Source organism: Physella acuta, unplaced genomic scaffold (genome assembly GCF_028476545.2).
Source record: "Physella acuta isolate Inbredline_101_S28 unplaced genomic scaffold, ASM2847654v3 ptg000538l, whole genome shotgun sequence".
Lineage (NCBI taxonomy): Eukaryota > Metazoa > Mollusca > Gastropoda > Physidae > Physella > Physella acuta.
In genome coordinates this window covers 284,019-296,808 of record NW_026732057.1, presented here as the reverse complement: position 1 = coordinate 296,808, position 12,790 = coordinate 284,019, and the positions used below count along the sequence as shown (strand labels likewise).

The window sequence follows — 12,790 nt, the reverse complement described above, 5'->3', positions numbered from 1 at the left end:
TTTTTAAATCGCTACATATACTATAATGTTAACTTACTTGTTCATATATTATAAAAACATCTGCAACTGGCTTATACGTCAAAAGAACATCGCCAATGTGAAGTTTCTTTGATCCAATGTAATAGAGATAAGCAAATTTCCATCTGTTGTAGTAAAACATGGATGACAACAAGACGATGCCGAGAACGATGTAAAACGTAACGAGAGTTCCAATGAAAATTTCCTGTGAGACACAGCTCTTCATTAACTGTGGGTAGAATGTGGCCAGTTGGTCATGTGATAAGTTGGAGCCGTCAGCTGTTGTACAGGTGATGGAGTCTACACTATCGAATATATCTGGGTCGGTGATTAGAAGATGGACAAACGACAGGTACTCACAAGTACACATCAGGGGATTGGATTGGATTTTAATTTTAAAATTTGGGTTTCTGGCTTTCAGTTGTTTGAAATCTTTGCAATTTTGCTCAGAAAATCCAGTCAAAAGATTTCCAGTTAAGTCAAGCACTTCCATTTTCTGAACTCCATTTAAATCGACTTCCAAATGTGTTAGTGAATTTCTTGAGAGATTTAAATATTTTAAATTAATGTTATTCTGAAATATATTTCTAGATAAAGATGTTATAGTGTTGCCACTGATGTTCAAGGTCTCCAATTTGGTCAGTGTTGAGAAAGCTATTCCTGAAATGTCAGTGGCCAATGTCGGACCAAGAACGTTGTCATGTAAAAGAAGTGTCGTCAAATTTGTGAGGTATTTGAAAAATGTTAATCTCATTTTGGTACAATAATTTTTTGATAAATCAACATGTTGAAGAGTTGGTGGTGCTTTTATGGGCCCTTGCCAGCACCGAGCCATGTTGTTTGAGTAGTCAAAATATCTCAGTACTTTATTATTTTTTACAGTAATTGCAGGGAAAGAATATTCTACTTTGATTGTGCTTAATAAGAAAACTTCAAGGCTCGTCGGCAGTGCAAAATACAATATTTCAGTTGATTGATTTATTATTCGTGTATCTGAACTAGCAGTTTTATTTCTATTGCTGTTATGGTTAGAATCCAAATGTTTTGAATTTGTTTTACATTCGAAGTCATATATTATATTTGCATCATCTGGCGTTTGTGTGTACTGAAGTTGTATTGACGCGTCAATAGTTTTTACCTGTCCCAGAGTTAAGCTAGCAATAAAGATATAATACCTGGCCATTTTGTTATCTCTAACAGATAAATACCTAAGTGTGTGAGGCAGGTCTACAAAGGCAAAAGCGTCTGTTGTGTAAATTCCATTGCTGGATATGTCAAGAGATTCCAGTGGTGTATATTTTAAATAACGAAACATTTGTCTTGAAACTGCAGAGAAATAAGGCCCATCGATGTTTATTGCTGATAAATTGAGCACCTTTATATTAGAATCGTTCAATGACATTGAACCATTTTCAAACCCTGTCAGTAAAAGCATTCGAGTGTTATTGAGATTTAAAAAGATCAGATTTGAAATAGGCCTGAAAATATTTGGTGGTAAATATTTTAACTGACAGCCATTAAGATCTAGCGAGAATGGTTTTGGTGACACGATGTTCTCAAAAAAATTGTCAGGTATTGAAGAATTGAAGACACAGAACGTTCCTGGTGGGTAGTTATTCATGTGTATTGTCTCTAAATTCTGCAACTTTCTGAAGCCACGCCCAAGCTGAATAGGGTATCCGTCAAGGAAAATTTCCCGAAGATTCGTCAGCTTGGAGAGAGCTTCGTCTGGGTAGGTAGAAAAATCAAACGTTGGGTTGTTGCCTTCTAAATGTATTATCTCTAACTGGTTAAGTCCGATAAATGCTTCCAGCTCAAATGTATTGTTGTAGTATTTCAAACTGTTGTGTTGGAGGGACAGGAATGTCAAAGAACTGAGACCGAAGAATGAATAGTTTAAAATCTGAATAAGATTGTTGTGTGACAAATCTAAAATTCTCAGCTGTGAAAGATTTGAAAATACAAACGGCTCAATGTATATCAAAGTAGTATGTGTTATTTGCAGTATTTCTAATTTAGCTTGATTTGAAAATATGCAAACATTTTCCAGTGTTTCAATTTTATTATACGACAAACTTAATTTTTTCAAATTCGAGAGCTCTTTGAAATCATTGCAAGTAATGTTTGTGATGCGGTTGTTCTGTAAATCCAATGCGGTAACTTGTGGTGGAATATCTGGAATATTCTGTAACCTTCTGTTTGAACACGTTACACTAAATTCATGTTTGTTTATATCCTCTGAGCAATAGCAAGGTAAAGGACACAATGACGTCATTGGTTTTTTGTCTTCTCTGATAGCCTGATAGGTATTTTCTGTAGTTTCTTTTTGTGACGATTGAATTGGTGAAATAGTTATCAACAAGAGAACAATAGAGCAGATAATACTGTTTAAGGGAGTCAACATCTTTACTTGTAGATTTAACCTATATCAAAAAAATATACCATTAAGATTAAAATTATTTGAATTTTCTAATTATAACAAAACGGGTATTAAGAAAGAAATATAAATTTGTTAAATTTTAAATAAACAATGCGTTTCGTGCCATGTAAAATATATTTTATTAAATAATATCCTTATACCTAATAACAAATGTTCAAATCAGAATAAGTAGGCTTCATGTATAATACCTATGCCTACATAATTTTATGATAAATATTTGAACAAGATTTACTTTGAACAATGTGATATTTTTAAATTACCATACTAGTTTTAACTTATTTAAATGACGTTATTCTCTTTAGTGTCTTTTTGTATCGATTTAATATTTGAAATATGTATAAAAAAGAGAACAATAATGCAGATTGTACAGTTTCCGAAGCCAAATTTTTTACTTATAGATGATTTAATCTTTATCAAATAGGCAGAGGCGTAGCTTGGAGGGCTGGGGCTGGTGCAGGGGGGGGGGAGGCTTTTAGGCCAACTAAAATCGCAAAATAACAATGGATTTTGAGTAAACAACGTTTAGCACTTAGAAAAGAAACTTCTTCGTTCTTAATAATTAGTTTTGAAAGGGATCGAACCTTATCTGCCAGAAGGTTTGAAATCGAGACTTTTTTGCCGACTCGACCACGCCTCTATCACAATTAAGGATACGTGTCAACTGGTTATGCGCCATTGAGGCCATTGACTCCGATTTCAGCCTGCTTTTCTTTTTGGATTTGCTTCCATAGCCTTTGTCCAACCAAGAATAAACTACAAGGCAACAGTTGTTTGATTTTGGTTGTCTCTCCCCAGCTAAAGAGCCTCATCTGCCCGAGGGTTCGAACTCGAGACTTTTCGGGTTTAGCAACCATGAGCTTTACCGACTCGACCCCCTAGAAAAGAAACTAATTCTAAGATTGTATAACTTTTTTATAAAACAGTTGGAAAGTTAGTAACCTTAAAACCCGCTTTATCCAAGATGGTTGGGAGGTGTGCGTGTGTGTGTGTGGAGGGGTGGGGGCGCTTTTTTCGGGAACAAAAATCGCAAGGCATTTGAACTGGATTGGTGAGGAGATAACTCTTTAAACACTTAAAAAAGAAACCAATTGTATTAACGCGTAATGTATAATTTCACTATCCAGTTTTGTTTAGAAATGACGCGACTAGTTCTTTGTAAGATTCTTACGATTCTCTCAACTTCAACGTGAGAGATTAGATACTTATACTTGATTGCATCACATCTTGCCTAGATCACTGTATTAAAGAGAAATAAATATCACGGATTCTTGAATCGCTATCCGATCAGTGAAATAGCATACGGTCGGAGCGAGTGGGCGGAAGTCGATACCCTTGCCGAAATTTTAAGAGCTAAAACATAAGTATATTGTACCGAATAGATTTTTTTTATTGCTTGTTTTATAACAAGTCCTAATACTGCAATTTTCATATAGTTAAGGCCACTAGACCTAGTAAACGATGTAAAAAATGGTACAACACGACAACAGGTGATGCTTTGTCACTTTGTTCAACCTAACTGATAATTTAAAACTATAATACATTATTATCGAAATTGTTCTAAAGACACAACCAAAAGTAGACGAAATAAGCTTGCATCTTATACAAAGTACACACTAATGCAGTAGCTCTTAAACTTTTTGGAGCTACCGAAACTTACCTCTTAGTTTATTCTCCACTGTCTGTAATCTACCTCCGAGCCATACAGTAAAAGAGACTTCACATTTAGCTATAGATCCTGATTGAATCTTTTTGACAATACATTTGAATTCCACATTGGCTTAGAATGTTAAAACGCGTATTGTTGCTGTTGATTCTAATCAGAACGACATGGGCGGTGCTACTGTTATTAAAAGGGTTATTACTACTTCTTCAATCAGTACAATTAGTTCTGCATTTGTTGGTTGATTGTGTTCTAGAAAGCAGAGCACATCTGCGAAATCCAAGACTTCGAGCTGTTAAAATCTGTTAGATTCCAGTTTGTTTCCTCTAGCTTGTTTCGTTATACTATCAATCAGTCAACGAAATACCCATGTCGTATTCCAGGGGTCTCGAAACTTTTCAGCCCGAGGGCCGCATCAACTATCAAATATCAGTTCGGGGGCCGGTTTCTTCCAGACATCTCTTTCAGTGGCGGACCCCCCCCCCCCCACCCCCGCCCCAACGAAATATAATTTATATAGAAATATATACATATTTCTGCTCATAACTTTCTCACAACTTAGCCATTTTACTGCTGTGTAATAGGGTAAGTCTTGCGATTTTGTGTTTGTTTCTTTCGACATTACTGCCTCTGAACTATCGATGGTTGAGCCCATGTGATATAAAATTCACCATCTTCACCACCTGATTCAGTACACTGCTAATGTCCATATATTTAGCACACAAAGCTTTCTGGTGAATAATACAGTGTAGGAACATTGGTTGCAGAATGCTTTTTTCTCATTTGCTTTTCCAATCAAGCCTTTCTTTTTGCCACTCTTGTACCTTTCTCCATCAACAGTCAGATAACAGGTTAGTCCAGTCCAAGTTATAATCAGCGTTTTTTTTAGTCATTGAATATATCCTTTCCGGTATCAGTGTCATGCATGTTATGTAGTGAAGCCAGCTCTTGTGTTATGTTCTTGTCTTTAACTACACCTCTAATGAACACAAGCAGCTGAGAAGTGGAACATCTGTCCAGCGACTCATCCATTGCAATTGAAAAATGGCGAAACTTGCTTGTATTTTTCGCCATTTGAGTCACAATGTTTTCACCAATGTCTGCAACACGGCGGGCAATGGTATTTGCGCCCAAAGCTACATTTTCAAATTGTTTTGAATTTTCTGGGCAAAGTTCCTCAGCCATCTCCAACAAACATTTTTTCCAATGGAAAAAAAATATCTCCGCTGGCCGGACGAATGGACGTCGCGGGCCGCATCCGGCCCGCGGGCCGTAGTTTGGAGACCCCTGTCGTATTCCAATGCGTACTATAAATGTTTCAGATAAGCTGCACTTGTATATCACTTGTATGTCCTTATTCTAACAAACTAATAATCCAACTATATACCATATCACAAGAGAGATCGTTCCAAAAATAGAACATAAAAAGCTGGTCTTAACAAATTAGCGCTTGCTACAAATCACCTTTTAAACTCAGATCAGGCATATTTTTTTCTGACATTACTAATATTTTGTAAAAGGAAACCTCATCTTAATGGGAATTTAATTGGCGTAGAGTAAAGTTTTAAGAAACGAAAATCATACACTGTAATTATCAAACATTTTCCGGACTGTCGCACACACGCTTATACACATAAACCTACACTCTTACACACACACATTCTTATACACATACACGCTACACACACACGCTTACAGACACGATGTATGTGTGCGTATATATATATTTTTTTTTATTTATTTACACGCACACATACATATATATCTATATATCTAAATATATACGCACATAAACATATATATATATATATATATATATATATATATATATATATATATATATATATATATATATATATATATATATATATATATATATATATATGAAGGGCTCAGTAGAAAAAGTACTTAAGTGTATTTTGAGAGTTTTGAGAAAAATGAGTGCAAAGTTTTTAAATTGTTATTGAAATACCAAAACAGCTGATGCAGCGTATTTAAATTAAGCTACTTCGGTACTTTTTCCATCGCCCAAATTTACAGGGATGGTTAAGTGGACGTAGTCAAATAATATACCGGTCTTAACTCATTTTTGACAAAATGTAACTTAAGTACTTTTTCCACTGAGCCCTTCATATATATATATATATATATATATATATATATATATATATATATATAGAGAGAGAGAGAGAGAGAGAGAGAGAGAGAGAGAGAGAGAGAGAGAGAGAGAGAAGCGGGGGGGGGGCGCCAAATCGAAAGTTCGCCCCGGGCGCCGGAAAGGGTCGCTACGCCTCTGAATATAAGCCTATATCTTTAGGATTAAAATGAACGACTGTTGTGAAAGAAAAATAATTTAGTTAAATAAATATATCAATAAAACAAGCAATATGTTTCGCTCAATATTATTTTGAGTCTCCGTATTAGTCATTTTGATTAAATAATATCATTACACCTAACAACAAATTTTCGAATAACGAAACGCAGGCTACATATATAATATAGATATCAATTGTTTTATAATAAAAATATTTGAGCAAGATTTACTTTGAACAATGTGGTATATTTTAGAAAAGAAGCTATTTTAATTATTTAAATGACGTATTTAGACTTATAATTAAAATACAAATAAAAAACTAACAATGCTTTTAAAGATTTTAAGTAGCCTTTGTATTATATTTTGGTTATATCAAATTAAGGAATCGTGTCAACATCACTCATTTGTAAAAGAAATTGTGGTATTATAAACGTATTCCAAAAAATAGGAATTATGTTTACTTACATAAATCTGTGTGTAAAAATAATGTTCTATATTTTAGACCAACTAGATGTACTGAATCTTCAATGCACGTCGTTTGTTTGTATATGACTTCTGTCACATGTATGAGAGAGTTTAGGCAAGAGAATGTTTGTGGCAAGAGATAGCAACGTTCTTAAATTATTTTGATATAATCAGAATATAAATCACTTTTATTATTTGGTTTTAAAAATACATGGTGTATGAACGTGTCTAAAGCCTGAATGGAATTCGTTTCCGTACTTTGGAACACTTTCTTTTATGTTGTTCGATGATTTATTGGCGATCGCTCGATAATGTTAGCATACGCTAAAAAAGAGAAAATAAAGTAATGTCTCTTCTAAATGTTAGTCACCGGTGACAAAAATTAGTCCGATGTTTGTAATTCAGTACAAAATTTAGGCGAGTGACCTCGCATCGAAAAATTGAAGATGTGCATACAATACAGTGTATAATGTAATAGTCGAAAAAAATATATATATGAGATGACACCCAAACTATAAAATGAAACACTTTCAATTGGGTCATAAGACAACTTGAGTTATCGCACGGGATGCTACCTGAGTTAAGTATATCTTTTGGCCGCACCTATTGGTGGTAGTCTAAATCAAAGCTGTAAGAATTTTTAAAATATCTTAAAACTAGAACAGTGTCTCACCAGGGGCGGAACTACGCCATTTAGGGGCCCATAGCCGACCATAAAAAAATATTATAGTTAAAAAAATGTTTTCTTGCATCTTTGACTTGACGGTTAGAGCTTTTGTAAGTAACAAACAGATCTATTACAGTAGTGATGTTATACATCCAATATTTGTATTCTGTGAATTTTTTTGCTGGGTGGCCCTTTTTTTCTAGTTCCGCCACTGGTCTCATCTTTTGATTTGTTCTAAATAAGCAGCCATCTCTCCCCTCTCCAGTGGTAAAAACCTCCCGGCGTTCTGTTTTCTTTCTTCTATTTTTATTGTGTGGTATCGACCTTTGAACTATACTTCTTTTACAAATCGAACCAAGTCCACACTGATTTTTTATGGTTGTAAAACAATCACACTGATGTATGCTGATACCTTTTTTACGTAATAATATTGTCAACAATTTACCTTAATATTAAAGGTATGTTAAGTAGTGCAGCTACAGTATGATTTTTATGCTTCAATGCATCGTGTAGGCGTGTTAGCTTGATGTTTATGATTGCGCACCGAATGCAACAACTCGTGTTATTTCATTTCCTGCGTTAGGTGAATGTCTGTGTGTTACTTGAAAGGATATATAGAGTGTGTAATTCAGGGGTTCTAAACTTTTTTTTATATAATGTACATGTGTAGTTACGTGAAATTTTTCGTAACCCATTTTTGTAATGTATTAATATGTGTTAAAATGAGTGAACAAACCTCAGAGCTAGATTGTGGTTTACTCAAGCAAAAATATAATTCGAAACTGTTGTTATAATGTTTATCCACCGCCAGAGTCGGATGTTTTTTTTTAGCCGCAAACATTTACTTATGACGTTTTTAGTAAGTTAAAAGTAGCACGTGTTACTTGATTAAATTATGTTATAGTATCAATTAGGGGGTGACACCAAGTCACAAAATGGCAAAGTATATACAGAAAAATGATAATTTTACTGAATTAAATTATTAATTACAGTGAACTAAATAGTCTTTAAACTTTAAACAACAAAGTGGACAAATCCAGACACGGGTGGAGGGGGGGGGGGGGTGACACCATGACGTAAACCTGCTAACATGCAACATGCTGCTGAATTCATAACCGGATATAGATACAAATCGTTAGTATTATCTGAGCACAGTTTAAAGCAATCACCGTGGGGTGACAAGTGGTGGGGGAGAGTTACATCAACTCAAAGTTGCAATATATGCGCCTGAGGAAAACGGTTTGGTTGAGAATCGTAATAAGCTATAAGTATGTTAATTCATGTAAGGGGTGGGGTGGTAAAAAAATTAAATACATCCAGCAAAAATAATTGAATACATAAATACATGCATATACACATACTTACAAGTGTATATGGAATATATATATAAATATATGTTTTTTTCTTACGGGGGGGGGGGGGGTTAACACCATTAGGTGCCTCACCAGGTGACACCCGACCTCGCTACGCCACTGCAATGAACAGCTAACCGAGTTCTGACTTAAACCCTGGATCCAGCCAGCTCATACGTCAAGTAAAGACGGTCAAATCCTGAGCTCTCTCTCTCTTTCTCTTTTTCTTTCTTTGTTTCTCTCTCTTTTTTTTTTCTTTCTTTCTTTCTCTCTCTCTCTCTCTCTCTCTCTCTCTCTCTCTCTCTCTCTTTCTCTCTCTCTCAGTCTAATGTTTACGATCATTTTCGGGTTGAATTAATCCAGGGAGATTACAACAGGGTAACGAACTGTGCATTTCTGTCATATAAGTTACCAACCACCACACACATGGCTTTCCGGGGTCTACGACAAATTCCAGAAAGACACTTGCCCAAATGCCGTTTGCCCGAAGGCCGATTTCCAGAATGGACACTTGCCCGAATGCGACCAAATGCCCGAATGGACACTTGCCCGAATGCGACAAATGCCCGAAAGGACACTTGCCCGAATGCGACAAAAGCCCTAAAGCCACTTGCCCGAAAGCCGTTTAATACAATTGTATTCAAACACGTTATAATATAATAATACTATACAACAGATCCAATAATTTGATTGGCACAGATTATCTCACACCCCGTCTTAAAGATCTATCTACATATATAGCCTTTGTGCCACATTATATATATATATATATATATATATATATATATATATATATATATATATATATATATATATATATTTTTTTTTTTTTTTTTAATTTATATATATATATATATATATATATATATATATATATATATATATATATATATATATATATATATCACATTTGCCGGCATTGTATTTCCCCTTAAGTTGTTGCCATTTCATCACTCACCACTTTAGTATTGTTCTGTTATGCAACACTCAGAAAACAGTTACTCTTGTGTTGTGGAAATAATTACAATATATACTTCATGCAAGCGTTTTTTACAATCATTTCTTGATTCTAAATGAATGCTGTTTATTCCGTCACCGCGTCAAATAGCTCGGTGTATACCATCTGTTTACATTGGTTTAACGTTGCAGCTATCATTTTACAAAAACGGAAACTTTGAATAAATATATCTATAACCCCACCAGTTAACCCGCGACGTAGCATACGCCGCTATCTAGTTGTTTTATTTTCTACTTATCAACAATTCATAATTTGTGAATTCGACACTACCCCACCCCCCATAAGCTGCGTGGTGTTTTCTATCTATATAGATAGATTTCTTAAACACACACTCTCCACTCTCTATACACTTCATTTCATTTGGATATCGTACACATTTTCGTGTTTCCACTTGACGAGCTAGGTACGCAATTTGCAGCTGTTCTTTAATTTTACGTGTATTCGCTAACCCCGTTAACATGTGTTGGTTGAGATATTGAGAAGAAAGTTATTTTGTAATGGCGATGGTCCGTGAACTCGGATTACTGGGCTAGTTCCCTAAAAGTCTAAATTAAAACACATTACTAACTTTAGTTAAAACGTTGTGTGATAACATGTTGAGAGCTTGATACCTTTCCTATCCGTGTCGAGTTTGATCTCCAATTTGTTAAATTATGTTATCTCACCCCCACCCCACCACCATTACCACCACCACAACCACCCACTTGCTAGTCCAGGTAGGAAATCCCGCTAAAGATATCCTTAACTAATCAGATTGCTAACCTTGTTCCTTAATATAAACAACTTTTGCATTACTGCAGCTACCATTCATTTTTAATGCCACGATTGGCAATGAAGCGTAACAGCGCAAGTTGCGTAATTGTGTATTCAGAAACTCGTGTGAATTCATTTCCTGCAAGTAGAATGTAGGACGTGAAAGAAGCTATAGAATTGTAACAGATGGTAACCCGAGTTGTATTTTATGTTTTGGGTGACCTTTATGTGACAGTAGAAAGTCTAGTCAAAAGAAGCGAATGCGGAGTGACGAACCAGATGTTTTACATATTGAGTAGAAGTGCGAAACTGAATTGCTTATAAGGTGTGAAATTGGCGTGAAAGTTACCATCTCTGACGTATTGGAGAAAATTTTTTAAACAAACCAGAATTATCTATAGTGTGATTGCGTTTATTTATAAAACAGACAGGACTATGAATACTTATCTACGTGTGTTTTGAACATGCTGACACTCCTCATTTAAGTGCAATCAACCACGTCGCTCAACATATAATCACAAAACTACAAACGAGTTCCTAAGCGAGTTAAATAAAACAAAGCCTCGATACCAGTAGTAATCCATAACAATAGTTTCACTAATCTGTCACACACTTTCAAAACGAAACGAAATATATACAGTTCGAAATCCGGAAAAGTACACACAATAAAATGACGTCAAAGACTCTAGAGTAAACATATAATTAAAAAGTCAATGCAAAAATAATTCCACAATAATAATGATCTCATTGATACTTGATAATAAAGACACTGACATTACGGCCTAATTCGTCTAATCTTTAAAGTGGTTTGTTGAGTTTACTTCAGGCATCTCTTCGGGGAGGGTCGAACCCCCACCCCCACTCCACGTTATAATGTCTAACCCCCCCCCCCCACCCACCCACCCACCCCAGAACGAAATTGAATTTATTTAGAAAATGTATACATTTACCAGTTGCGCCCGCCCACCTGCCCAGATGAATTTTATTCGCCCTCTGCAAAAATTTCAAACGGGATACAGCCCGTTCCATTTCTCCCTCAACGGGTCATTTATATAGTATACTATACACAAACTGAACGAGAATCACAATCAATTCTGGATAGTCAATAGCGACAGACATAAAAACATACAAACAACAGAATACAGTGGTACCATTCTGAACGGAATATATGTACGCTAACGCTGTAGAAAGTAAGTTTTCAAAATGTGGCACAGATTCACGTTTGAATGCAAATTAAAAAGTTGCGAGTTCTGATGCAGGGCCCTGAATCCGTACGACGCCCTTGAGTCCACCTAATTCTGAAGGATACCTGACATGACATGGTATAGACGACTGAGCTAAGTGATTTATATACAATACGAAATATAGAAGTATAGAGGAAGTATTAAAATCGTGCAAAAAACTCGATATTTTACACCTCCCTGAGATAGAAAAACTTAGTTTTGTAATCTCGTCCGTATGTCTGTTTGTGTGTGTCTGTGTGTATGTGTGTTTGTGAAAACGATAACTTGAATCCCGTTATAGCTAGGTCACTGAAATTTCACTTATAAGAATGATATCGAATTTGTGGTTCTGAATAAACTTTTCAGCGATTTCCGGTAACCGGAAATGGAACTTATTCTACTTTTGGTTTTTTTTCAGAAGCCTATAACTTGAGTATTGTTTCAGATAGATAAACGAAAGTTCACATATATGTAAATAATCTAATTTTCTGCCTTCAGTCAAATTTTGAGTAATTTCTGTTGACGGGTAGTAGTACTATCAGCTATCACTAATTTCTCAAAACGCAGAGGAATTTATAAAATACTAATATTCAGAACTATTATGTAAACATTGTTTGCTGTTACTTAGTGTGCAATTTTTTTTCTACGAGATTCTATTCTATTTTTAAAAGTTTAAGTACTTAAAATTGATTAAAATATTGTCTAAATCTTCCGTTGCATTCTCCGCATTATCATTTAAGAATATTCGGGAAAGTTTTGGGGAGATTTATGTTGAATTTTCAGTATATGATAATATTTATAAATATTGATGTCATTGTTTTAAGCATGCCCCAGAGGAAACCCATCCATTCATCGTATGGTCAAGATTTGTACATCAAGG

General features: G+C 35.1%; 1 protein-coding gene across 1 annotated transcript; it reads right to left on the bottom strand.

Annotated features, from left to right (window-relative positions):
• Window positions 1–1,031: 1,031 nt before the first annotated feature.
• On the bottom strand, window positions 1,032–7,012 carry LOC131945855 (slit homolog 1 protein). Its single transcript, XM_059306468.1, has 3 exons — window positions 6,898–7,012; window positions 1,157–2,441; window positions 1,032–1,037 (listed from the first exon to the last, which is right to left on the bottom strand). Coding segments are annotated over exons 1-3 (1,293 nt in total). The 5' UTR covers window positions 6,900–7,012.
• Window positions 7,013–12,790: the final 5,778 nt, after the last annotated feature.